This window comes from Phacochoerus africanus, chromosome 9 (assembly GCF_016906955.1).
Source record: "Phacochoerus africanus isolate WHEZ1 chromosome 9, ROS_Pafr_v1, whole genome shotgun sequence".
NCBI classification, from domain to species: Eukaryota; Metazoa; Chordata; class Mammalia; order Artiodactyla; family Suidae; genus Phacochoerus; species Phacochoerus africanus.
The window spans coordinates 125,121,594-125,149,219 of record NC_062552.1 but is presented as its reverse complement, the minus strand read 5'-3'; the positions used below and the strand labels follow the sequence as shown (position 1 = coordinate 125,149,219).

The following is a 27,626-nucleotide window of genomic DNA, read 5'->3' as shown; positions in this document are numbered from 1 at the left end:
AATACTCCCCAAATAATTTCTTTCTCTTTTTAGGGCCACACCTGCAGCATGTGGAAGTTCCCAGGCCAGGGGAACTGGAGCTGCAGCCGCCGGCCTATGTCACAGCCACAGCAATGCCAGATCCAAGCTGCATTTGCAACCTACACCACAGCTTGCGGCAATGCCGGATTCTTAACCGACCAAGCGAGCCCAGGGATCAAATGGGCGTCCTCATGGAAACTAGTCGGGTTCTTAACCCACTGAGCCACAACGGGAACTCGGAAAAATAAATTTAAAGTAAGAAAGATAGGCAGTTCCTGTCGTGGCGCAGTGGTTAACGAATCTGACTAGGATCCATGAGGATGCAGGTTTGATCCCTGACCTCGCTCAATGGGTTAAGGATCTGGGGTTGCCGTGAGCTGTGGTGTAGGTTGCAGACGCGGCTCGGATCCCACATTGCTGTGGCTCTGCTGTAGGCCGATGGCTACAGCTCCGATTGGACCCCTAGCCTGGGAACCTCCACATGCCACGAGTGCGGCCCTAGAAGAGACAGAAAGACAAAAATTTTTTTTAGCAGGAACCAAGATGGTGAGAAAAGGTTTCCACTGAATTTCAGAATAAATGAACTTGAACAAAAAGATGAGAGGATTCACCTAAACAGGCCAGAGGATGGGAAGAGAATTCTACAATGGTTCTCAAAGTGGAGGCCCTCAGGCCCCTTCTGGGATCTTTTTGCTGTTGTTGTTGTTGTTTTCAGGGCCAAATGGTGCAGCAATGGGGGTTCCCAGGCTGGGGTCGAATTGGAGCTATGGCTGCTGACCTACACCACAGCCACAACAACGCAGGATCCGAGCCACGTCTGCGACCTACACCACAGCTCACGGCTACGCCAGATCCCCGACCCACTGAGCAAGGCCGGAGATCAAACCTGCATCCTCATGGATGCTAGTTGGGTTCATTACCGCTGCGCCATGACGGGAACTCCAGGGGGGTCTACTATTTCTATGATACTGAGACCGGCCTTGTCTTTATAGCCACCGGGACACTGATTTTTCACAGGCATAGACTGGCGCTGTCAGGTTAGACTGACTCCAGGCACAGACTCCGGGGACCAGCTATCTTCCATTAAGCCTGACATCAAAGGGATTTACAAAAACATCGAGAAAGCCATTTTTCTCTGTGAACTTTCATAAACAGTTATTTCTCATAAAAACATTCTATTTATGTTAACATGTAATGGGTGTGCTGTTATTATTAGATGAATTAATGAATATTTTACAATTCTCAATTTTAGGAGTTCCCGTCGTGGTGCAGTGGAAACAAATCCAACTAGGAATCATGAGGTTGCCGGGCTGGATCCCTGGCCTTGCCCATTGGGTTAAAGATCCGGTGTTGTCATGAACTGTGGTGTAGGTCACAGACCCGGCTCGGATCCCGTGTTGCTGTGGCTGTGGTGTAGGCCGGCAGCTACAGCTCTGATTAGACTCCTAGCCTGGGAACCTCCATATGCCACAGGTGCAGCCCTAAAAAGACAAAAAGACAAAAAATAAAACAAAAAAGTTCTCAATTTTAGCTTCTCATATGAAGAACAGCAGATAGCTACAGCCCACCTAAATAAAACTTAGGATCCTCATGAATTTTCGAGGGCAAAGAGGTGTTGATGTCCCTTTTGGTTGAAAACTGCTATTTTCGCCAACATGGCCCAGGCGTGGTTCACGAGCACATGTACATGCTTCGGGGAGGGGTGTTTCTAGAGCAGTGGTCGCAATCCGGGGCCCTGGGAGACACTGGGCAATGTCTGGAGGTGCTCTGGCTGTCACCACTGGAGGGGTGGGAGCTACTGGCATCTAGCCACTAGGCCCAAGGTGCCCAAGCCCCTGCAGCACACAGGACCGCGGGGCCCACACGGCTTCAGTGCCATGGGTCTTGAGTGGGAGGCACGCAGGGGCTACCGAGCATCCAGCCTGAAGCATACGATGGAGTGGGCGCTGGAGAGGGGACAGCTCAGGGGAGAGCCAGCTGCCCCCTCGCTCCCCTGAGGACAGGGGGCACAGGCACCTCCTGCCTCCACGGCCCCCTGTGCATGGCCAGCTGGCCTCTGTGCAGAGCTGGCACCTCGCCCCAGCCCTGGGCTCTAAGCAGAGGGGGCCGGCAGCGACTGATGGGAGGAAAGGCCACTTCCTACCTAGCGATTTCCTGGGAATTTCAGAACGTTGTCAAAGCACGACTCCTCTGAGTCCTGTGAGTGCACTGGACACCAGCATGGGGTGTCGGGAAAAGAACGGTGGAGAAGAGAACCGGGCTGGCCCCGGTGAGAGCCGAGGTCAGAGCCCAGCCTCCACACAGTGGCTTTCCGTGTCTGGGGGACGGGAGTTGGGAATGCTCCTCTCGGGAGGTGACCGTCACGGCTGCCTCCCCAGAAAACACACAACAGAACCATGTTCACTGACCTCCTCCAACTCACCCAGCTTAAAACTCCTGCTATAGTCAATGGACCAGAAAGTCCAAAACATTTTCATGAAAAGGTATCTTTCATATAAGTGCAATTCATGTTAACACGTAATGGGTGTTACTGCTATTATTACACGAATTACTAAATATTTCTAAAATTGCAGTTTAAGCTTCTAAATCAGGACGCCACCACCTACACCTAGGGGACCCCAGCAAGCCTGGTTCCCCGCGTCTGGAACCAGGGGAGAGGGGAGAGGGACAGGGGACAGTAAAGGGACAGACTACCCACAGAAAGAAAAGCTACTCCTAACGGTGGAAGGCGTCGAAAGCTAACAGGTTGGAGAGGGATTGATTGTTCAGCTTTCCCTTCAGCAACAGAACTTATGTAAGAGTTGCTGCAGAGACTTTCAAACAAAACCAAGCTGAAGCAGGATGAGTAAAACACACAACTGGAGAACACCACTCAAATGACCTCCAACACGCTTGAACTACAAAAGCATTAACGCTCTTCAAAACATAACTCTGGACACAGTACACAGAGTCAAACGACAACAACAAAAAACAGGGTCGCATGGCCCCATCCTCCAAAAGGGGCTTTAGACATCAGAGCCATTTACTAAGATTCTAACAAGCCTATGTTTCTAGAGATCTGAACGCTGCACTGAGAACGGCTGCCCAGAGATGAGCTTCCTCTGCCAATCACCAGTTTCCCACCTGCAGCCTCACTCCTCGACCTGGGCTATGAATTAAACCAGCAGGAAGCACTGGGTGGACACTCTGACTCCCAGGACACCGATGGGTAAGCCGGTCAACGTCAAACATTCCATTTGAAAGAGGAAAAAAAGAAAGGATGCATCGATACACATCGTTCCAGGAGTAGAAATTTCCACTAAGAGGCAAGAGTGACACCGCAGCAGTGACAACCTTTAATGGCATTTTCTCACACGGAACAGTATACCCGACGTAACGGCAAACTTCAAGAGTTGTCTCATCTATGGCATACAGTTAAAAATGGCCAAATGGGCAACTCACCAGGTCATTCCGGAGAGGGGGGAATATGGCCACGGAGGTTGGTACAGCCATGGGGGTCAGTATTTTTATTAACTGAGCCCTGGCTGAAGCACTGTCCCCCAACCACTCCGTCCTTTACTGCAGGACCTCATCTTCCTGCTAAAAATCCACGCTATCAAGGGTCCCCTTGCTCTAACCACAAAGGGGTCTGCTGCTATGTAGGCCGCCGGCTCCTCGGTTTTCCGCGAGGCCAGGATGTCGTCGGCTGGACTTGTGTCTAAGGGCCTTGGCCACGCTCGAAGCGGTGTTTCCGGTCAAGCCCACGCCAAGCTGGTGAACGGCGTCTCTGCCCCGAGGAGCACCTGCCCTGCACTCTCCGGGGATGCGGGGGGGTGGCGCGCGACCCCCCCCCGGGGGCCCACTGTCCTACCGGCGGCGCGTCCACAAGGCAACCTGAGCCCAGGCTGACGGCGAAGCTCTGAAAGGCAGCGAGGGCACGGCAGCCCTACCCAGTCCGGGGTGACACGGGCAGAGGGGAGAGGAAGCTGAGGCAATCGTGCCAGGACGTGGGCGGGACTAGAAGCGAAGCAGGGAGACTGGGGGGAGACGGCGGCCTGGGAAAAGCAGCGCTCAACCAGCGTTCGGAGGCCCGGAGGCGCCTCCGCGGGCCCCTGCAAGACGTGCACCGCCATCCGCCGCGAGTCACGCTTAGGACGCTTAGGCCACCTGCCGCCTCTGGGGTCCTTAGGAGGAAGGACGAAGGGCCCCTCGTGTCAGGAGTTTGCAGTGGGGATTTCAAGCCCTTTAGCTCTAGCTCTTAGACAGCCGCGCTGGAAAAGATACAGAAAGACCACTGGAGCATCGCCCTGGACACGGCAGGGCACAGCTCCAGGCAGTCTGAGACCCGAGCCACCTCAGACACGCATTTACTTTGTAGTGGCTTTGCTACCTTCGAGTTGCTGGAAGGAAGATTTTTTTTTTTTCAGGTTCAAGCTGAACATGTGCCATCCTTACAACCGGGTTTCTTTCATTAGGGTGTGTGTGTGTGTGTCACTAAAAATGAGCGACAGGTATGTGAGCAAGAACGGTGCGGGGCAGCAGGAGTCCCAGCCGTTTAAATGTAAGAGCAAAAGCACAGCAAAGAAAAAGCAGACACACCCTTACACAGCGACCAAACTGCTTGCTTGCTTTTTTGTTTTTTTCGGGCCGCACCCTTGGCACATGGAGGGTCCAAGGCTACAGGTCCAATTGGAGCTACAGCTGCTGGCCTACACCACAGCCACAGCCACGCAGGATCTAAGCCACAACTTCGACCTACACCACAGCTCATGGCAACACCAGATCCTTAACCCACTGAGCAATGTCAGGGATTGAACCCGCAACCTCATGGTTCCTAGTCGAATTCATTTTTTTTTTGTCTTTTGTCTTTTGTTGTTGTTGTTGTTGTTGTTGTTGCTATTTCTTAGGCCGCTCCCGCAGCATATGGAGGTTCCCAGGCTAGGGGTCTAATCGGAGCTGTAGCCCCCGGCCTACGCCAGAGCCACAGCAACGCGGGATCCGAGCCGCGTCTGCAACCTACACCACAGCTCATGGCAACGCCAGATCGTTAACCCACTGAGCAAGGGCAGGGACCGAACCCGCAACCTCATGGTTCCTAGTCGGATTCGTTAACCACTGCGCCACGACGGGAACTCCCGAATTCATTTCTGATGCGCCACGCCGGGAACTCCCTAAATTTCAATTAAACCAATTTTTGGTCAAAAGATCGACACAGAAACAAGCAAGTCGAATGCAAGAATGTTGCAGTAAAACTTGACTGTCTGCTATAAAGAAAGAACAGGGACAGACTGACACAACACACGGATGTTTAAGGAACCTTTTGGATTTCGGTTTTTTGCGTGGGGGAGGGCAACATATTTGCTGGCATAAACCACCTGCTCAAGAGGAGGGCGACTTAGAAGGCACCAAATGATACGGATACCACATGACAACCTGGGCCTTAAAAAAAACAAAAACAGAACTCGCCTACTGCAGATAATGGCCCTTTAACTTATTTCCCAGACTGAGCTGAACTTGATTCTAATTTGGCTTACAGGAAAGGGTCTGACACTTGCAAATTACTGTCATCTGTGATAAGACTAGGGACCTTCACAATCCAGCTCTGGAGAGCTACGACACCAAATCAAGCAACTTCTCTGCTACCAGTGATTCAAAGGGGCCTATTAGCTCTGCTTGGGTCCCTGCAGCTCCTGGACCCTGAGCCCAAGGAAGGAAAGGCAAAGCCAAGTGCTGGCTCTGCAAATGCTCTCAAAGCACAATCCCCCAAGGCAGATACCAGCATTTCCACCGTTCCTCAACCAGCACAAAGCCAAGGCGCACAGGAAGTCAGAACCAGCTGATGCAGACACAGGAAAAAAAAAAAAGCAAAGCATGATAGAAGATTGTCCACAAATACCAGAAGGAGACAAGATATACCAACACTACTGGGGAAGGAGGCTCAGGTGATCAGACCTCCACAGAGAAGAGCCTGCAGCAAGGACTGCACCCAGGGAAAGCATGGATGACAGGAGAAGAGGCACCACTGAGAGAAGACCTGGCTGCTTGCAAAGGAAGGGGAGGAGAGGAAAGCCAAAGGAAACAGCTTCACTCTGAGCAAGCCCATGAAACCACTCTCCAAAGAAGGGCTGCTAAGATCTGAGGCAGGGGGTGGGGGCGGGGGGAGTGGGGGGGTCTGGGTGTGAACTTAACAATACCAGCTGCACAGACAGGCACAACTTTCATGAAAACATTCAGAGCTCCCCAAAGACAAATAATTAAAACCCAAATACCTAAAATGGTGGGTTAATGAAAGACACAAGAAAAAAAAAATCTCATATAGGGAAACATAACTAGAAGACCCTAGGTTTTTACTCCCTCAGTTTTTTCTACCCTAAGTTAAAAGGTATTCATGAAGAAAAAGAAAAATGGTAAGTGAATATTTAAGAACAGTTACCTCTGATTCTATTATGTCTTGTCCTTCTTTTGAACTTTTTCCACTTTTCCCTGCTTTTGGTGATTCCTGGGAATTATCAAGCAGAGTCAATTAGGCTTCTCGATTTTAGACTGCTAAACATCAGATATATCAAAATGCAGTTTTTAAATTGTTTACACAATTTAACCATGACTTTTGATAGTTTTAATCCATACCATATGGTTTAGCTAGAGAAACAATATTGTGCTGTGACACCCCCCACCACCTCCCCACCCAAATTCAGACGCTCCGTGTTTTCCTCGCCTGCATTATTTCGCGGTGAAAACTTTAAGCAGAAGCAGGTAAACGCACATTTATACAGTGCTCTGGGCCTATCGAAAGAGCCACATCACATCTCTTCTTTTCCTTCCCACCCTAAGCCCCGTGAGCGAGGATTTCTGGGGTGATTCTGAAGCTACAGAGCTCCACCTGGAGCAGAAACAACCCCCCCGCCCCCCAAATGCAAACGCAGCGCACTCCCAGCCATCGCCGCCGCCTCCCAGGATAATAATAGTATTTCAGAGCCCCAGAGCGTCCCTCTGGAGAGGAGACAATTCCTCCCAAACATGAAGCGGGTCCATTCGCTCCCTTTCTCCCCGGCCGGGGGTCCCTGCCAGAACCTGCAACCCCCATCCCGAAGCCCCCGTCCAGGCGTCTGTGAGGCTGGGTCCACCACCTCCGCGGCCCCACCTGCCGCCTCACGCCCACGAGGTGCCCCGCCCCGGCCGCACCCCCCAGCCCGCCCGGCCATCGGGGACCCCCGTCCCGGCCTGGGCACTGGGGCCCCAGCGCTACCCGCCGCCCCCGCCCCCACCCAGGAGCGGGCAGATGGCCCTCCGGCACCCGCGGGACCCCGGAGCCCCGCCGAACCCCGCTCCCGGGCAGTTCCCCGCCGTCCTCCGCGCGGCCCCTTCCCCTTCCCGCCCGGCCCGTCCGGCGGCCGGGGCCCCGACTCACTTTCTCCTTCTTGTTTTTATTCGGCATGGCTGGTGCGGGCCGCCGCCGCCGCCGCCCCCGCCGCCTGCCCCCCGCAGCAGCAGCGCCCCCGCCCCGGCCGTCGCGCCTCCACCCGGCCGCTGCCGCCGCCGCCGCCGCCGCTGCCGCTGCCGCCGCCCGGGGACTGAGTCGTTCGTTCGCTCGCGCTTCCCCTTTTCCAGGTTCCCAGAGGCTGCGGCAGCCGCGGCGGCGGCGGCGGCAGCGGCGGCGGCAGAGGCAGCGGCGGCGTCTCTCCGCCCCTCCCCCGGCCCGCCCCTCCCCTCCCCAGCCCGCGGGCCCGCCCCACCCCCGCGCCGCCAGCCCCGCCCCCGCGCCGCCAGCCCCGCCCCCGCGCCGCCAGCCCCGCCCCCGCGCCGGCCGGGCCATTGGCCGAGGCGCCCTCACGTGCTCCACCGCTCGCCGGCATCCCCGCCCTTGCGCGCGGCCTCGTTCTGCCCCGCCGCGCTCCGGCTCCCGTCCGTCTCAGGCGGGGCGGCGGCGGCGGCGGCGGCGGCGGCTGCGCCGAGAGGCCGGCTGGGCGAGCCGAGCCACGTCTGGGGAGGAAGCATGGGGCTGCGACTGAGGCGACAGGCCGGCGACTGCTGTGGAGGCTCGGGACGGAGAGAGCAGGGAGCAAGTGAGACGTGGAAAAGGCACAACTTCAGCAGCCGGCGGGGCGCGGCCCGGCGCCAACGGCGGCCGCTGGCCTCGTCCTCTCCCCGCCGCGGTGCTCGCCAAGCTCGAAGGCGCCCGGTAGCGTCTGACCGGGCCGGGAGCCACGCGAGCAGCGGTTTCGCTGGTCCCGCTAGGCCCCGCCCACAGGGCCACCTCGCCCCGCCCCGTGCCGCGTCGGCCCCGCCCCCAGGCCTGGCCCCGCCCCATTTCGGGCCCCAGCTTCGCCAATGGGACTTCATTATTTCATTTAGCTTGATCATAAGCCTTGTGAGGAAACTGCAGTGTGACCAGGAATCACGTGATTTCTCTCACCTCGCAAATAGCTCTGGGGGAAGATGAGTTTTTCCAAGGAATGACGGCTAACTCTGATGCTCTTCCCACAATCTGTTAGTGCAGAAATACATTAGGTATTAAGGCTAGCAGCAGATTTCCTGTGCGAGCAGATTTCTTGTGCGGGAAGCATCATGTCTTAACCCGCGATGATTTGGCGCTGAATCTTAACTGGGGCTTAGAAGCCACTGTGTTCTCTTCGGCCCCGGTTTTCACTCTTGAAAGTTGCCATGCAAAGCAATTTCAGTTGTTCTGTGCTGCTCTACACAGGAAAGCTAAAAGACAGAAGGAGGAAAAAAAAATCTAAAGTGAGGAGTGTCGTGGGAGGTCCCGAAAGTAAGTTCTGTCGGCAGGTGTCTGAAAGTGTGCCTTTAGACAAACATCTGCAGGTAAACTGCACAGCCTTAAACAGCTATTTGTACAGAAGAAAGGTTTTTTGATTGGTCTTTTAAGTAGGTTAATAGTTTCTCCAAAACAGTTAAAAAAAAAAACCACTTTGGGGCTGGGGGTGGATAAAGCAATGCCTTAGTTAATAACATTTGAAAAATAAAATATATGCTGACAATTTGAAAAAACAGTGTAAGTCCATATCAAAAAGGTTAATTCTGAAACTGTTAGCTTATGATCATGGAGTTGGGGGTGGGGTGCAGAAGGGTGTCCCCAAGGCAAGTCTATGCCTAGTATCTTTGTTTCATAGCCCTCGATGCAGTGTTGCACATCATTCATTCATTCAACAAACATTGTTGGATGCCCACTGTGGGCAAAGCACCATGCAAGGGATTCCAAAGTGAACGAGGCACTACCTTTGTGGTCAAGCACTGAACATCCTTGGGGTGGACACAAAAAAGCCAGCAATCTGAAGACGTGCCATGCAACAAGTTTGCAAGGACTGCCGTGAGAGTGGTCTGACTTGGAATCGTGAAAGAACACAGGAGTTATGGCTGGAGATGAGAGTGAAGGAACAAAGATTTCCAACTGAGACAAGTAGGCCTTGGCAAGGAATTGGGCCTTTTTATTTTTTTGCTTTTTAAGGCCACACTCATGGCATGTGGAAGTTCTTAGCTGCTGGCCTACACCACAAATACAGCAACACCAGATCTGAGCCGCATCTTCGACCTACACCACAGCTCACGGCAACGCTGGATCCTTAACCCACTGAGCAAGGCCAGGGATCAAACCTGGCCTTGGGTTCTAGTCAGATTTGTTTCCGCCGCACCACAACCGGAACTGCCTGGGCTTCTTTTTGAATGCAGTTAGGAGTCACTGAAGGGTACAAAACTGGGGAGTGACTTGCTCAGATTTGTGCTTTAGGAAAACATCCGTGGTTGGAATGTTGGAGAAAGGGAGCAACCAGGATGTAATTACAGGCCAGTCCTGTGCTCATGGGGCATCTCTGTGGCAGGAAGGATCACACATACCCAGGAGGCAGACTTGCTCGGGGTGGGAGAGAGCCAGAATTGAAGATAAAGGCGAGTGCTCGCCTTTGTAGTTTGGGACGCAGTGATGAGAAGAGGACAGGGGCGGAGAGCGGGCTTTTGAAGGCATGTGAGTTCAGCCTTGGGACATGAGTTTGTGCTACATCGGCAACACGCCCATAGCGGTGTCTTAGTTGGCCAGTGGAGATGCAGATCGGACCCTCAGAGGGTCGGTGCACGTTAGGGTAGGTATTTATCAGGCCAGTTTGAGTTTGAGGGAAAGTAGGGGGCAAGATAGCAGAAGAGCTGCCCAGTGACCACCCAGTGACTCAGAAGCCAGAGCAACCAGAGAAATTGGAATCAGTACCATCAGCTGGCCTGTGTCTTCAGTGGCCATTGAACTGGTGTTCATTTGCCCACATTAGAGAAGGCCAGCCAATGTTCACCAACAGTTCGTTATAGAATATTCACAGGGGACCCTGGGCACTGGGACAGTATCCTGGTGCTGCGGCATTTACAGGAATGCTAAGGGTAGATGGAGCTTCCGCTCTCCAAAGAAGAGACTCAAAATAGGCTGTCAGTGGGACAGAGAGATGGAATGTCTTCTTCCGCAAGCGCGTGTGTGCCTGAGGGTTACCCCTTCCCAGATGCCTGCCTTCCGCCTTCATACAGACGCGGCCTGTGTTACCCAAAACCCCTTCCGACCCCTGCGCTGCTGGAACGCTTCCCTGATGCGGCCCCTAGCAACCCGCTGGCTGGCTTCTCACAGAGGGAATGGCTTCATGGTGTCCCTGAAGTCTGTCTCGGGCTCAGAGGGTCCCAGAGGACTTGGCTCTCTGGCCGCGCTGCGGTTATCAGCCCTCGGACCAGAGTCCTGCTCCTCACTCTGGGGAGCAGGATGGTGCAGGAGAGCCGGGCAGAGAGACGATGGCTCTCGACCTGGCATCAGCCATGGCATCCCTTCTTAGTCCATCCCCAGGAGGTCTTCCCACCGACCTATCTTCAAAGATGCTGTGACGCAGAGGCCCCGCCCTCACCATCCCCTCTGAGACGGGTCCCAACTTAGTCCCGCCCTCTGTGCTGTAGCCCAAACTCCCTCTCTGGGCTCTGGCCACCAGCTTGAGTTTCTTCATGGCCGTCTCACCCGTCTGGGCTCCTGGGCATCGAGGTGGTCTTGCGTCCTTGGATTTTCGGCTGAGCTTCCTGGGGTCGGGTTCATGGCCCAGGCATTCTGTGTTTCCCAGTGCTGAGTGTTTATGGAAGAGACTGAGCCCCCGCTTCTGCGGTTTGGCCCATCATCTCAGACTGTTCTGGGACCTCCTGCTGCCTCTCTTTGGCTGGTCTCCCCCTCAGCCTGGGGTACGCCTACCGCCAGGCTCCCAGCCCCTGCTCTCCACCTGTCAGCGGCCTGGACTGAACAGTAGCTTCTTGGAGGCCACCCCTGAGGCTTTCCCCACCCGAGAAGTTCAACTCATTTACTGCCTCTACCGTTTCCTCGCTTTGTTTCCACAGAAATGTCATTAAACACTCATGTCTTGTTGAGTTTGGATCTGTATTCACGTGCTACAAATTTGCCTCGGCTTTGGGGTTGAGGGTGGGGAATAAATTTTAGTCAGATTACATTAAAATGAAATATCCTTGTAGAGGCTGACCAGAGAGCCTGCCTCATCACAAACACTCGGAGAGTTTGGGTGCCACCAAGTGGACAATGACTTGATGTCATGTGCTCCTCAGTTCTGAGGATCCACGGAACTCCCCCCCCCCCCCCGCCCAAGTTATCAACTTAAGCCCAAGGGCACCCAGAGCCCTCTGTCAGACTCAGAGGAGCCTCTCGCTTAGCCCCCATAGAGCTTTGATAGGTTTCATGAGCTAGGAGTTCCCTGGTGGCTTAACGGTTAAGGATTTGGCCTTGTCACTGCTGTGGCTCAGGTTCGGTCCCTGCTCAGGAGCTTTCACATGCTGGTGGAGCAGCCAAAAAAAAAAAGAAAAAAGGGAGTTCTATGGGCCAGTCCCCACTCGCTGGGAATAAACACCACTCAGTTCCACGGGGCAGGCCTGGAGTGCTTTCCCTACCCAAGCCAAATGGGGAGAAACCGATGAAGTTTCTAAAAACTTAAAGTTTCATAGATTGCCCTAAACCAATGTGTGAAAGTTCTAAAAATACTTGAATTGACTTCGTATCTAAGCATTGAAGAAAAATGGGCAACCACACAGAATTTCATTGTCACGTCAGTACAAATCCTTTCTTTTTTCCTTCCAAATCCCTACATCCAGTGGAGGAGAAAAGACAGGACAGAAATAGTCTAACCCGAGTCGGAGAGCAGAGAATACGGCAAGAGCATTAGACGACACCTGGAGTGAGGAGGGTCCGGGGAGAGGAGGGCCCTTTCGAAGGATGGCGGGCAGCAGAGGGCCTGCTGGAAGGGAAGGTATTGGTGAACAGCTGTGGCATGCGAGTGCTGAATTTGAGTTCTTGTTCAATGTCTGGGGCTTGGGGGCTTTAACAGGCAGAAAACAGATGGCCCAGTCCAGAAGGTCAAATTAGAAATAAATGAATGAGGAGTTCCCGTCGTGGCGCAGTGGTGAACAAATCCGACTAGGAACCATGAGGTTGCGGGTTCGGTCCCTGCCCTTGCTCAGTGGGTTAATGATCTGGCGTTGCCGTGACCTGTGGTGTAGGTTGCAGACGTGGCTTGGATCCCGCGTTGCTGTGGCCCTGGCTTAGGCTGGTGGCTACAGCTCCGATTCAACCCCTAGCCTGGGAACCTCCATATGCCGAGGGAGCGGCCCTAGAAAAGGCAAAAAGACAAAAAAAAAAAAAGATGAATGAGGAGCTCCCGCTGTGGCGCAGCAAGATTGGTGCCATCTTGGGAGCGCTGGAATGTGGGTTCCATCCCCAGCCCAATGCAGCCAGTTAAGGATCCCACTTGGCCACAGCAGTGGCTTAGGTGACGACTGTGGCTCGGATCTGATCCCTGGCCTGGGAGCTCCGTGTGCTGAGGGGCAGCCAGAAAGAAAAAAAAGAAAAGGAAGACAAAAAAGAATGAAAGAACCATGTATAGAGGCACAGAGGGGCCAAGCAAAGGGGACAGCCTGGGAGCTGTCCACCTGCCAGCACCTACCTGGCAGAGGGGGCACTGGTGCTCCCAGAGCCTGGCAGAGTCACTTTCAGAGCCCTGAGTATGGGGAGCCGAAGCGGGGGGGTAAAACCTCAACTTCTCTCCTCTCCTCCCTCTCCCCAGTGCCTCCCGCAGGCTTAACCGCCTGGAGCCAGAGGGCCAGGGAACCAGCGATGTGTTCCTCGGATGTCCCACTGCAGCGCATGGAGCAGGGCAGGGAAGGCTGGGGGTGGGCTCTGGGGGGCCTTCAGTGGAGACCAACCCGTACCAGGGAGAAGTGGGAGAGCTGGATTCAGAAGACTCGGGGTTATGTGTGGAATCCACGTGATCTCAGACCCCCTCAGCCAATGGTTCTCAAAGTGGGGGGATTCTGTCCCCACCCCAGGGGACATCTGGAAATATCTGTACACACTTTTGCTTGTCACAACTGGGTGAGGGGGCTGCTTCTCGCATCAAGGGGTTAGAAACCAAGGGATGCCGCTGAGCTTCATCCAACGCACGGGGCACCCCCACCACGAAGACTCCTCCTGCCCCCAGTGCCAGTGCCGCCGAGAGGGAGAAACCTCGGTCTAAACCCACGTGTGATGGATACGCTACAACCTGCCCTGCACCCTCCGTGGCTACTGTCAGCGCCTCGGACCGTAATGGGCTGAAAATGTGTCTACAGACTTCAGCGAAGAAGAAAATCTCCATCTGGACAGAACTCTAACATTTTGCTGTATACACATGTGCACGCACACACACACACACGCACACGTGTTGCCATCATCTTTCTGCCCTTTATGTTCAGAAAGAGGAAACCTCAGCTGTGCCTTAGAGAGATGAGAGCAGTATCTTATCTCATGAGCAGAATTCCCTTCCAGGCAACGACTTCACCTTGGGGACCTGAAAAGACCGCCTCAAAACCACCATCCGAGTCTTAACTGAGGATATGAGACTGCCTTTCAAAAATTTTTGGTTTAAAATTGTGGTAAAATACACATAACATAAAATTTGTTGGCGTTCCTCTTGTATCTCAGAGGGTTAAGAACCCAACATTGTCTCTCTGAGGATGCAGGTTCGATCCCTGGCCTCTCTCCCGGGTTAAGGATCCGGCGTTGCCACCCACTGCAGTGCAGGTCGCAGATGCGGCTCAGGTCCTGTGTTGTAAGCCTCCGCCGCAGCTCCTGTTTGATCCCCAGCCTGGGAACTTCCATATACCGCAGAAAAAAAAAGGGATTTTTCTGTTACCCCTTTTAAAATGTACAGTTCAGTCTTTGTAACCATACTCACACATTCACGTCCAGAATTTATCCACCTTTCAGAACTGTAACAGCTTCTTGTTTTTCCCTCCCTCCCCTGGTCCCTCTCTGTTTCTGTGAATTTGGGTACTGTGGGTTGCCTCAGCCAGGCAGAATCCTGCAGTAGGGGTCTCTTTGTGACAGGCTGATTTTACTCAGCAGAATGTTCTGGAGGTTTCATCCATATTGTGCCCAGTCTTCCTTCTGAAAGCTGAATAGCAGTCCATTGTATTTATTTATTTTGGTCTATTGGTTTATCCCTTGATGGACACTTGGGTTGGTTCCACCTCTTGGCTGTTATGAATAAACCTCTTATGAACACGGATGTGTAAATACTTCTTCTAGCTCCTGCTTTCAATTCTTTTGAATGTTTGAATGTAGACCCGGAAGTGGACTTGCAGGATCGATTATATGGTAATTTTTTTTTTGCTCTGTAGAGCCGCACCCCGAGGCATTTGGAGGTTTCCAGGCCAAGGCAATTGAATTGGAGCTGCAGCTGCCAGCCTATACCACAGCCACAACCACAGCAATGCCAGATCCAAGCTGCATCTGCAGCCTACACCACAGCTCACATCAAGGCAGGATCAACCCACTCAGTGAGGCCAGGGATCAAACCCGTGACCTCATGGATACTAGTTGGGTTTGTTACTGCTGAGCCACAAATGGGAACTCAAAGTGATTCTGTTTTTAAATTTTTGAGTAACTGTCGTATTTTACCAAAGAGGCTGTGCCATTTTGCTCCCAACAACAATGCCCAAGGGGTCCCCACATCTTCATGAACACTTGCTTTTTTTTTCCTTTTTTTTTTTTTTTTTGGTTGTACCCTTGGCATATGGAAGTTCCTGGGCCAGGAATTGAACCTGTGCTACAGCAATGACAACACCAGCTCCTTTACTGATAGGCCACCAGGAAACTCTTATTTAAAAAATGTTTTTGATAGTAGCCAACCTGACTGGTATGAGATGATTGGAATTTCCCCAATTATTACTGATGTCGAGCATCTTCTCATATACTTGTTGGCTATTGTATCCTCTTTGGAGAAATAATCAAGGATATTTTTCAATCAGCTCGTTTGTTTTTTGTAGTTGAGTTGTAGGAGTTCTTTATACATTCCGGATATGAACCCCTTATCAGATATATGATTTGCCATTATTTTCTCCTGCTCCATAGGTTACCTTTTCACTCGTTGATTGTGATGCACAGAAATTTAAAATTTTGATGTCATCCCATTTATCCATTTTTTGGTTATCGTATTGCCTGTGCTTTTGGTGTCAAGTCCAGAGAATCATTGCCAAATCCAATGTTGCGAAGCTTTTCCTCTGTGTTTCATCCAAGAGTTTTATGGTTTTAGCTCTTATGTTTAGATCTTTGATTCATTTTGAGTTAATTTTTGTACATGGCATAAGTAAGTCCAACTTCATTCCTTTGCATGTGGATATCCAGTTTTTCCACAACCATTTTTTTTTAAGGGCCACACCTGTGGCATATAGAAGTTCCTGGGCCAGGGGCTGAATCGGAGCTGCATCTGCAACTTACGCCACAGCTTGCAGCAACACTGGATCCTTAACCCACTGAGCAAGGCCAGGGATTGTACCTGCGTACTTATGGATACTAGTCAGGTTCTTAACCTGCTGAGCCACAATGGAAACTTCCTCACAACCATTTGTTGAGGAAACTATCCTTTCTGTATGAATGGTGTTGGCCCCCTTGTTTAAAAACCATTTGACTCTATGTCCGAGGGTTTATCTCTGGGCTTTCTATTCTACTCCATTTTTCTATACACCTACTTTTATGCCAGTCCCATACTGTTTTGATTACTGTAGCTTTGTAATACGCTTTGAAATTAGAAAGTGTGAGACCTCCAACTTTGTTCTTCTTTTTCAAGATTGCTTTGTCTATTTAGGATACCTTGAGATTCCATAGGAATTTTAAGATGGATTTTTCCATTTCTTCAGAAAACGCCATTGGGGTTTTGGTAAGGATTGCATTAAATCTGTAGATTGCTTTGGGTATTTTGACATTGTAATAATTTTATGCATTCCACTCCATGCACAGTTGTCTTTCTTTTTTTTTTCTTTTTGCCTTTTAGGGCCCCACCTGTGGCATATGTAGATTCCCAGGCTAGGGGTCAAATCAGAGCTATAGCTGCCGGCCTTCGCACCTGCTCAGGATCCAAGCTTCGTATGTGGCCTACACCCAAGCTCATGGCAACACCAGATCCTTAACCCACCAAGCGAGGCCAGGGATTGAACCCGCAACCACATGGTTCCTAGTCAGATTTGTTTCCACTGTGCCACGGTGGGAACTCCTGCACCGTTTGTCTTTTGATGTATTTTTACCTTCTTTTGTTTTTTCAGAGATGTGTTATAGTTTCTAGTGAACAAGTCTTTTCCCTCCTTGATTACACTTATTCCAAAGTATTTTATTCTGTTTCATGATAAATTCCTTTTTTATTTTTATTTTTAAATAGTGTTTTTGAGGGAGTTCCCATTGTGGCTCAGTGGGTTATGAAACCAACTAGTATCCACAAGGATGTGGGTTTGACCCCTGGCCTCGCTCAGTGGGTTAGGGATCTGGCATTGCTGTGAGCTGTGGTGTAGTTCACAGATGTGGCTCAGATCTCAAGTTGCTGTGGCAGGCAGCTCCGATTTGACCCCTTCCCCGGGTAACTTCCGCAGAGTATGACTCTAAAAAGCAAAAAATAGAAATAAAAAATAAACAAATAAATAAAAGAGGGAGTTCCCGTTGTGGCTCAGAGGAGAATCTAACATCCCTGAGGACGAAGGTTCAAACCATGGCCTCGCGCAGTGGGTTAAGGACCTGGGGCTGCTGTATAGCTGTGGCGTAGGTCATAGACATGACTTGGATCCTGTGTTCCTGTGGCTGTGGTGTAGCCCAGTGGCTACAGATCCAATTTGACCCTTAGCCTGGGAAGCTATGAGGTGGGTGCAGCCCTAAAAAAAAAAAACAAAAAAAACCCCCAAAAAACAAACTCGTTATATTTTAATCCATCAAAGCCATTCTGTAACCATCCTATCAGCTTTTTCCTTTAAATTTGGATTTGGGAATCTTTTTTTTTTTTTTTTGGTCTTTTTAAGGCCACACCCACGGTATATGGAGATTCCCAGGCTAGGGGTCTAATCAGAACTGCAGCCACTAGCCTACGCCACAGCCACAGCAACGACAGAACTGAGCCTCATCTACGACCTACACCACAGCTCATAGCAATGTCAGATCCTTAACCCACTGTGTGAGGTCAGGGATGGAACCTGCATCCTTATGGATACTAATCAGATTCGTTTCCCTTGAGCTACAACAGGAACTCTGGAATCCTTTCTAAATTATAAAATTTTATGAAAACGAAAATGGTGTAAGAGCACCCATGTACCTTTTACTCAGTGTTCCTACTGTTAACATTTTACCCCGTTTGCTCTATGTATCTATATCTACAAACATAATTTTTTTGAGCCATTTGAAAGTAAGTTGCTTATATTACAGTATTTCTCCCTGATACTTGAGTGTGTATTTCCTAAGAAGAGGGATATTCTCTTACAGAAGCACAATAAATGCATAAATTTACATATGGATACAGTACTTTAATCTCCTTTCCATATTCCAAGTGTTTAATTTTTTTTCATTTATAATGATTTTGATTTTTTCCGTCATAGCTGGTTTACGGCGTTCTGTCAATTTTCTACTGTACAGCAAGGTGACCCAGTTACACATACGTGTATAGATTCTTTTTTCGCACATTATCCTGCTCCATCCTAAGTGACTAGACGGTTCCCAGTGCTATACAGCTGGGTCTCATTGCTAATCCATTCCAAAGGCAATAGTTTGCATCTATTAACCCAGATTCCAATTTTTCCATTGACCTAATTATGCTTTCTCGGGCATCTTTCTCCCTCCATTATAATATCCAACCTAAGGTCAGGTATTGCACTGAATTGTCCTATCTCTGAATTGTCCATACTTCAGTCTGGAATATGCCATCTGGAATATTTCTGCAGGCTTTCCCCCTTCCTTCCTGCCTTCCTTCCTTTCTTCCTTCCTTCCTTCCTTTTTCTTTCATAATTGACACTTGTAAAGAGTACAGCCCACCCCCACCCTGTTTTTTGTCTTTTTAGGGCTGCGACCACAGCATAGGAAGTTCCTAGACTAGGGGTTGAATCAGAGATGTGGCTGCCGGCCTACACCACAGCCACAACAATGCAGGATCCTTAACCCATTGAGTGAGGCCAGGGATCGAATCTGCGACCTCATGGATGCTAGTTGGGTTTGTTACCTCTGAGCCACAATGAGAACTCCCCCCTCCACCCCTTTTTAATAGAACATTCCTAATTTTTTTTTGGTCTTTTTTTTTTGCCTTTTCTAGGGCCACATCAGCGGCATATGGAGGTTCCCAGGCTAGGGGTCTCATCGGAGCTGTACCTGCCAGCCTACACCACAGCCACAGCCACACTGGATCCCCGATCCACTGAGTGAGGCCAGGGATCGAACCTGCAACCTCATGGTTCCTAGTTAGATTCGTTTCCGCTGCGCCATGATGGGAACGCCAACATTCTTAATTCTTGTTGTCTGATGTTTTGATTCAGGTTAGGCATTCTTGGGTCTTTCTCCGGTTAAGAACCTGGGAGCCAGCAGTGCCTTCTGCTTTTAAAGAATGGCTGTAGGTGCTGGCCTGAGTCAAACTTAGGCAGCAAGAGAAAGTTTTCTTTGGGGGAAGCTAATCCCTGTCTGTGCCTTTCTTTCCTCCCTAAGTAGCCCTAATGCCAAGCGGATCTCTGAGAAGAATTTCTAACTGTTCACGCCAAGAGAGAAATACCACCACTTCAAACTCTCTGTGCTTTGCCCCGGTCAAGTGAGCTCCGCCCAGGCACACAAGGCATTGCCCAGGGTTTCTTGGTTTCAACTAATAGAAGCCCCTCCACGCCACCTGAGTGAGATACGGAGCTTGGTTGGCAGGGTCCTGGGGCATGCAGACAGGAAACGAGGGTGGGCCTGGGTCCCCGAGGCGGGAGGCCTGGGCAGGGTCTTGAGTAGGTCACTCTCTTCGGCTCCAGCTCTTCCACCAGGGTGCTCCTGCTTGGGGGGTTCAGAATCTAGAGTGTTGGGGCGGGAGAATGGGCGCTGTGTTTGACAGCCAGCTCCCAGCCCTGCCCCCCCCCAAGTCACACGGAATTAGGGAAGGAGCGGTCCCCAAAGGAGAAGTTTTGGGATAAATGAGAGAACTGCACACCCCAGCGCTTACGCTCTGCCACTGTCTCAGCCCTTTTTCTTTTTGGTGTTCCCGGGTCAGGGATCAGATCTGAGCTACAGTTGCGACCTAAGCCCCAGCTGATGCAATGCAGGATCCTTAACCCACTGTGCAGGGCCAGGGATTGAACCTGGGTCCAGTGCTCCCAAGATGCTGCCAATCCCATGGCATCACAGTGGAAACTCTGACCCTTTGAACTGAGTGGCTTCACCCCTCATGAGTGCACCAGCCGAGCCTAGGCTTTGCTGACTCCTGAGCGCTGGGCCCACCCTCCTTGTCCTCAGAGACGTTTGGCGCCACATTAATCCTGCAGCTACTGTGAATCGGCCTGGATGTAGGGGACTCATGTAAGGGGAGCCAATCCGTGGTCTGGGAAGCGGTTTGGGATGTGTCCTGGTGTGAGAAGGTTTGCTGGACCAGCTGAACTAAGAAATTCGGAGATACTATGGCAGAAAGTCAGAGGGGCTACGACCGAAGGATCAGGAAGCATGGCGAGCTGGGGAGGCCGTGCTGACCACACTCAAGCCGAACTTATAAGGGACAGAGCAAGAGGAAAGATCCAGACATGAGAGGTCAAGGAAGCCAGCTGCTGGAGGGGCTGGGGACCCCCGGATGTGCTGGAAACAGGCAGAGTTGTGGCAGTCAGAGCTGCCTCTAGCCCTCGTCCCAGAGGCCAGGCCCCATCAGAGCCTCTGACCTTGGCGGTCCCCCGATTCTGTCCTCTGTGTAGCCTTCAGGGGACTGTTCTTAGGGATTGCGTTTCTGTCCCAGCAGCCACAAGGCCCAATGGCAGTGCTCTGCCTGAATATTTGTACCTCCAAGTTCATGCGCAGAGACTCTAGTTCCCCACATGATGGTGTCTGGAGCGGGGGGCCTTCAAGAGGCGATTCGGTCCTGAGCGTGGAACCCTTAGGCTGGGACTAGAGCCTTTACGAGCGCTGCTGGAAAGCCCGCGTCCTGTCTCTTCCCATCTCTGCCTTGTGAGGACGTGGTAAACCAGGAGGTGGGCTCTCACCAGACACTGGATCTGCTGTGGCCTTGATGGTGTAGCTCCCAGAACCGTGAGAAAGAAGTATTTGCTGCTGGAGACCCAGTCGAGGGTGTTCTACTACAGGCTCCGATTCTTCACTCCTCCCCGTAGCCACACCGTCTACCACGCGCTCCTGGCAGGGCCCTCCCGTTGTGGGTGGAGCATGTTTCCCTGGCTTGTGACTTTGGGCTCAGCCACTGGATTTGCACTTGCCTGTGAGAGAAGGCGGAAGTGGACGTGTTTCCATTCCAAGCCTAAGTCTCAGCAGGTATGAATGTTCCCTTAGTGTCTGTGCTTCTGCCCTCGCCACGGGAAGAGTGTGCCCGGGCCAGCTTCTGGTCCTTGGAGCAGGACCATCCTCGTGGACTCCACCTGCGTGAGCCTCCCCTAGGCAGCCACAGCCTGGATCAGCTGACCTCCTGTAACCCTTAGATCACCCACCGTCTGTGAGATGAAGACATGTTTGCTGAAGTTCCTGTTGTGGCTCAGTGGGTTAAGAACCCAACGTAATGTCTGTGAGGATGTGGGTTTGATCCCTAGCCCTGCTTCATGGGTTAAGGATCCGACATTGCTGTGAGTTGTGGTGTAGATTGTAGATGTGGCTTGGATCTGGTGTGGCTGTGGCTGTGGCTGTGGTGTTGGCTGGCAGCTGCAGCTCTGGTTCAACCCCTAGCCTAGGAAATTCCATATTCTGCAGGTGCCGCCCTAAAAGAGAGAGAAAAAATTTTTTTAAATAAAAGAAAAGATGTTTTAAGCTTTGGGGTATTTTTTGTTACAAAGCACATGTGGCAATCGCTACATGATACAAGAGCTAAATAGGAGTTCCCATCATGGCTCATGAAAACGAATCCACCTGGGAACCATGAGGTTATGGGTTTGATCCCTGGTCTTGCTCCGTGGGTTAAGGAGCTGGCATTGCCCTGAGCTCTGGTGTAGGTCACAGATGCAGCTCGGATCTGGCATTGCTGTACCTGTGGTGTAGGCTGGCAGCTGTAGCTCCGATTTGACTGCTAGCCTGGGAACCTCCATATGCCGAGGGTGTGGCCCTAAATAACAAAAAAACAAAAAACAAAAACAAAACAAAACAAAAAAAACCCACCCCACCCCCAAATCCCCCAAAAACCCGTGGGTTCAAGTCCCAATCTGGGATTTGGCTGAGTCAGAGGTGTTTGGGTTTCATTTGGATCCTGGGGGAGCAAAGAAAAGTGTCGAGGAGGCAAAAAGGGGCCATATACCCAACAGATCTTCTCTGAGACACCTGGCATCTATAATTATTCACTGTTTGCGGGGTAATCAATGACATTCTGATCTATGCACTTGGCATTCTCCTTGTTGTGCTGAAAACCCTTCTGCCCAACGTCACTTGATGTCCAAACACTGCTGAGGCTGTTTTCACCCCAAATATGCTGCTCGCCTGCCTTTCACCTCCCCCCTCCATCCCTCCCTCCCCGCCCCCTTCTTCCTCCCTCCTTCTTTTCTTCCCTCCCCCCTTTCCTGCCTCCCTCCCTCCCTTCCTCCTTTGCTTTGAAACCCCCCCCCCCTCCCCGCAAGCCATGACGGGCACCCAGGCAAAGTGGGATGAGGCCAGAAAGCCAAGGAGATGCCGTCACTTCGGGCCCAGATCCCACGCCCCCCAGAACAAGACAGGACTGTGGAGGTGAGAAGTAAATGAGGCTATTTTGGACCTAAATGATGATTCGTTTTTCTGGATGTTGCTGAAGACTATAAAATATTCAGCACGCCCACGCACAGACTTGTACATTAGCGATCTGCCGCTATTAAAAACCCCTACTGAATCAGTTCCTCAGTCGTTTATGGAAGCACCTACTGTGTACTCGATGGTTCACTAGGAGCTGTGAGGCCCGCCAGAGTCTGAGCCGATTCCAGCTAAAAAGGGGCTGCGACAATAAAGCTCACATAAAGGAAGCAAATGAAGACGGTGCGACACTTGGCCATGCAGAGGCTGGGCACCCAGGCACGGCCGGGCACTCCGGGGGCGCTCAGCGATGGCTCGAGGCGGGAATGAACCTGGACTCTCGCCCTTCGCACAGTGCCTCTTTGTGGTTATCTTGTTTGGGGACGTGAGGCTGAAAGGACAGTTCTGGAGGCCACCAGGCTGAAACTAAGGGGCCAGCAGCTTTGCTTGGTTCTGAGAGCGATGGCATTCTCCTCGTCTTGCTGAAAACCCTTCTGCCCAACGTCACTTGATGTCCAAACGCTGCTGAGGCTGTTTGGGGGGAGCCAGGCCTCTCTCCTCGGCTTCTAGAAGGGGGTCTTCTCCCTGTGTCTTCACGCTGTGATCCCTGTGTGTCTATGTCCCAGTTTCTCCTTTCTTTGTTTTTATTCATGGCTGGGACCACAGCATGTGGAATTCCTGGGGACAAGGATCCAACCCATGCCAGCAGTGACAACACCGCATCCTTAACCCACTGAGCCGCCAGGGAACTCCCCAATTTCCTTTTCTTGAGGACATGGTTCTGTGGAACTAGGGCCCATCCTAATGGGCTCACTTCAACCCCATGACCTTTCCAAACAAGGTCAAGTACTGGGGGTTAGGACTCCAACATAGCTTTTTGGGGGGTGAAACAATTCAACCTAGAACAGCAGGAGTAGTGACCCTGTGATGGGGGAGGGGGAAGCAGAGAGGGTTAACAGCTGCCCGGGTTGCAGGACTAGGGTGAGCCCACCTCAGGGCCTTTTGCTTTGGGGCCCCTGATTTTTCCCACCGTCTCCTGAGGCTCCTTCACTCGGACTAGATAGAGGGACAGTCAGTGCCGAGGAAACGCAGAGTGGAGGGAAAGCCGTGCCCTGGGGGGAGCAGGACCCTCGCGGTGAGGAGGCCCAGCAGTGGGGTCAACACGGGGAACTAGAGTTCGGCACTTGTCATCGGCCTCTGCATGGATTAAATCTCGAGCCACTGCAGCTGCCCACCCGCCGCAGCCCCTGAGCAGAGCTCAGGGTGGAAACCAGGCATCTGTGCTTTGGTAAAACTGGAAGAACAGGTCTTCCGCTAGATATTTTTAGGAGAAGGTTTATGCACCCAATTTTTGCATCTCCTCATATCTAGAAAAACACCCAAATCCTTCATGGTGATGCCTGCTCCTCGTGATTAGTAGTCACCTTCACAAGACCAGCAACAAACTTTAGTAAAATGTGTGCCTGCCTGCACGCCCCTGCCCTCCCCTCCCCTGTGTCACATCCGCTGCTATGATCCCCCTGCCTCTTTGGGGCGGGTTTTCACAGTCCCCTGCAAATGCAACCTCCTCCAAGGGTGAGTCGGAGCCCGGAGCCCGAGGCTGTGAAAACGCAGGATAGGGAGGTCCTGCTCTGGCTCAGCAGAAACGTATCTGAGGAGTAAATGTGAGGCTGCTGGCACGATCCCTGGCCTCGCTGCTTGGGTTAAGGATCTGGTGTTGCTGTGCTGTGGTGTAGGTTGCAGACACAGCTCAGATCCCATGTTGCTGTGGCTGTGGCGTAGGGCAGCAGCTACAGCCCGGATCCGACCCCTAGCCTGGGATCTTCCATGTGCCGTGGGGACAGCCCTGAAAAGCAAAAACAAACAAACAAAAACAACCAAAACAAACAAATAAATAAAAAGAATACTCAGAATACCAGCCCCATAGCTGAGGTGCAGATCAAAGAAAGACTGATTTCAGTGACCCAGACTGCTTCTGCTCCTGCTATCTGCCCTTTGCTGCAAAAACTGTTTATCAGAGCTCCCCCCTCGGCTCCTTGGAGTGGTTTCTCAGGGCTACCTGAGATGCTGTCTCCCGGGCCTAAGTCCTCATTTTGCTGTAACAGGCTTTCTTTCTTCCGAGCTCTTTGTAGTTAGAACCCAGCTGTCATGCTAGAGGGAAGCTCAGTGCCCACGTGGAGGCTGTGGGGGTGTCCCGGCAGGACCTTCAGCTGAGATCCCAGCCAACAGGCAGCACCAAGACCCGTGGTGTGAGGGAGCACACGGTTGGATGGCTCTAACCCAAGCTGCTGGCTGCAACCACACCAGCAAGAACTGCCTGGCTGAGCCCAATCAGCCGCCAGAACCCAGGGAAATGGTAATACAATACTTACTGAAAATGCCAATTGTTGCCTTAAGCCACTAAGTTTGGGGGTCGTTCATTGGGCAGCAGTAAGGAACCGGAAGAGATGGAGATGGTGTTTACAGGGGCAAAAACCAAACGAACACACAACTGATTTCATCCTGTTGTTTACGCATGACGTGTTTGAGCCTGGGTGCACAATGTCGCCTATTAGAGGCAAAATTACACCTGCCACTTAATTATGAGCAAAGCTCTCTGCGATGGGGTGGGGGGGGGCGTAGGGTGCTGAAGAAATACGAATATTCGTGGAGCCTGAGCCCCCGAAGACAATGTAGTGTTGGCTAGTTCAGCAGAAATGAGTAGGTGTGTTTACCTGAGAGGAACAGTCTGTGAAAAAATAAATCTGCTGATTGCTATTCTTCTCTGTTTGCAGGCTGAGTTTTTATTGTTTTGATCCCAGCACCAATCGGAAAACCACGGTGTCTAAATATTGAAATGCTGTGCTTCAAAAAGCTGCCAAGATGTACTGGCAGCCTGATTTTCTCTCCGGAGCCCTGAGAGAAACCCTTTCCCTGCAGGGAAACCCAAGCCATTCGGTTCTTGTGGTCAGGGGTGACGCCACGTGCTCCGGGAACGACACCAGGCTTCGCTACCTCCCCCAAACAACCCTCCAAAATGGTCCTTATTCTCCTGGTGCCTTAGATCCTGGCTCCTCTTACAGGTGGGTCCAGTTTCGTGAGGCCTAAAGCTTTTTTTTTTTTGTCTTCTTGCTATTTCTTGGGCCACTCCCGCGGCATATGGAGGTTCCCAGGCTAGGGGTCTAATCGGAGCTGTAGCCACTGGCCTACGCCAGAGCCGCAGCAACGCAGGATCCGAGCCGCATCTGCAACCCACACCACAGTTCACGGCAACGCCAGATCGTTAACCCACTGAGCAGGGGCAGGGACCGAACCCGCAACCTCGAGGTTCCTAATCGGATTCGTTAACCACTGCGCCACGATGGGAACTCCAGGCCTAAAGCTTTTAAATGAGGGTGGCTCGTGGAAAGAAAGAATCTGTCTCAGAAGATAAAGGGAGGGCCAGGGCCCATGTGAGCCAGGGGCCTCGCGGGGAAGCTGTTTCACTCTCCAGTAAATGCACCTTCCAGCTTGTGCAGGATGACGCTAGAATTTGAACCCGTCCATCGGATGCAGAGTCCGAAGTATTTCTGTGACCTGACAGTCTTCCTGTCGGATGGGGCGCGGTTTGCCAAGTCCACACAGCGGAGGTGCCCCTTTCCCAGGAGGCAGGTCCGCAGCCTGGGCAGTGGGGACTGTTCTCGGCTCCCAGCGTGCCTGCTACAGGGTGGCCACCTGCTGCCAGCATCACAGCATTTTGAGGCCACGAGCCCCATCGTGAGGCCCCTCTGGTAGGTCACTGCCCCTCAGGGATGGCTCCATCCTACGCCCCTTATATCCGTCCCAGGCTGCTCTTTGGCTCTCACAGGTGAGCAGTGTAGGGGTTCCCGCTCTAGGGCCCTCCTGCCACCCCTAAGAAGCAGTTAAGGGAGGAAGGCAGAGAAAACCAAATGGGTCTGCTCTCTACAGATGGCCTTCTCTTCCTTCTGAAAGGAAAAGCAGCTCCGTCTGGCTTTTGGAAGAGGCTGCCTGGTCTTCCCCTGGCACCGTGAGCGCCGGAACAAGCCCGTCTTCCTCCCTTGCGTTCCCCATTCTCAGCCCGGTCCCTCGTTGGTGCCTGAACTGTCTCCATCAAAGCAGTTCTTGGGAGTTCCTGTCGTGGCCCCGCAGAAACGAATCTGACAAGTAACCATGCAATGCAGGTTTGATCCTTGGCCTCGCTCACTGGGCTAAGCATCTGGCATGGCTGTGGCTGGGGCATAGGCCCGCAGCTACAGCTCTGATTCGACCCCTAGCCTGGCAACGTCCATATATCCTAAAAAGACAAAAACAGACCAAAAAAAAAAAAAAGGTGGGGGGGGAATTCTTTCTTCTTTTGAGCATTATCCTTTCTGACTCCTCTGAGCCACAGGGAGAATTCAGGGAAACAGAGCTGCCTATTTCCATGTTGCCTGCGGGGGCAACACTGGAATCATTGCTTTGGTCGCCCAGGACCCGGGCTTGGTGGCAAACACTTGTGGGGGTTAGAATCTTTAGGGGGATTCATTTAAAACATGAATTCCTGGAGTTCCCACTGTGGCTCAGTGGTTTAAGAACCCAGTTAGTATCCATGAGGACTTGGGTTCGATCCCTGGCCTCGCTCAGTGGGTTAAGAATCCAACAAAGCCAAAGCTGCAGAGTAGGTCACAGATGCGGCCTGGACCCGGTGGGGCTGTGGCTGTGGCCTGCAGCTGCAGCTCCGAATTGATCCCTTCGGTGCAGGGACGCACCACAGTTTGTGAACCCCTGGTCTGAACCGTGGCTCAGAGCCTCGAGGACCAGGCTTGGGCCCTTTTGCACTCACAGCAAAAGCACTGTCTGCGAGGAAGGACAAAGCCACCAGGAGCCCCAGAACAGAAGATCCTCGGACAAGGACAAAAGGGTTTGGCCCCAACCACAGGCGCCTCCCACTTAAGGCCTCTTAGAAATAAGTAACTCTGGCTTTTTCAGCCGAATCGAAGCTGGGCCCCAAGTCCCCCCCCTCCCCCCCCCGCCCAGCCCCCAGCACGCAGCCCCCCCGGAAACTCTGAGCTTTTCCGAGGGCAGGCAGCCCCAGGCGGGGGCGGGTAGGTGTCTCAACATCAGCTTGTCTAGTGCTTCGAACTTCAAGAGAACATTTGGGACAAGAGACGAGCCCCTTCTCATGGCATCCTTCATTTTATTTAAAAAAAATTTTTAGTATTATCTTTTTTGGCCTCACCGTTGACGTATGCAAGTTCTGGTGCCAGGGTTCAGATCTGAGCCAGAGATGAGACCTAAGCTGCAGCTGTGGTAATGCCAGATCCTTAACCCATTAGGCTAGGAAGGAGATCGAACCTGTGCTGCCTCGGAGACAATGCTGATTCTTAACCTGCTGTGCCACAGCAGGAACTCCCTCTTCATTTTATTTTTACACCAGCTT

The 27,626-nt window shown here is 52.1% G+C and overlaps 1 protein-coding gene across 4 annotated transcripts in view; it reads right to left on the bottom strand.

Moving 5' to 3' along the window:
- PPP2R5C (protein phosphatase 2 regulatory subunit B'gamma) overlaps positions 1-7,521 on the bottom strand; it is a 138,883-nt gene extending 131,362 nt beyond the window's left edge. Inside the window, exons 1-2 of one of the 4 annotated variants that reach the window (XM_047795495.1) lie at positions 7,409-7,521; positions 6,434-6,499 (exon numbers count right to left, since the gene is read on the bottom strand). In XM_047795495.1, the coding sequence (XP_047651451.1) occupies positions 6,434-6,499; positions 7,409-7,435 (93 nt within the window). In that variant the 5' untranslated portion in view covers positions 7,436-7,521. Of the gene's footprint in view, positions 1-6,433; positions 6,500-7,408 lie in introns of those variants that run through there. The other 3 variants (XM_047795493.1, XM_047795496.1, XM_047795499.1) reach the window with 3 other exon arrangements.
- Positions 7,522-27,626: the final 20,105 nt, after the last annotated feature.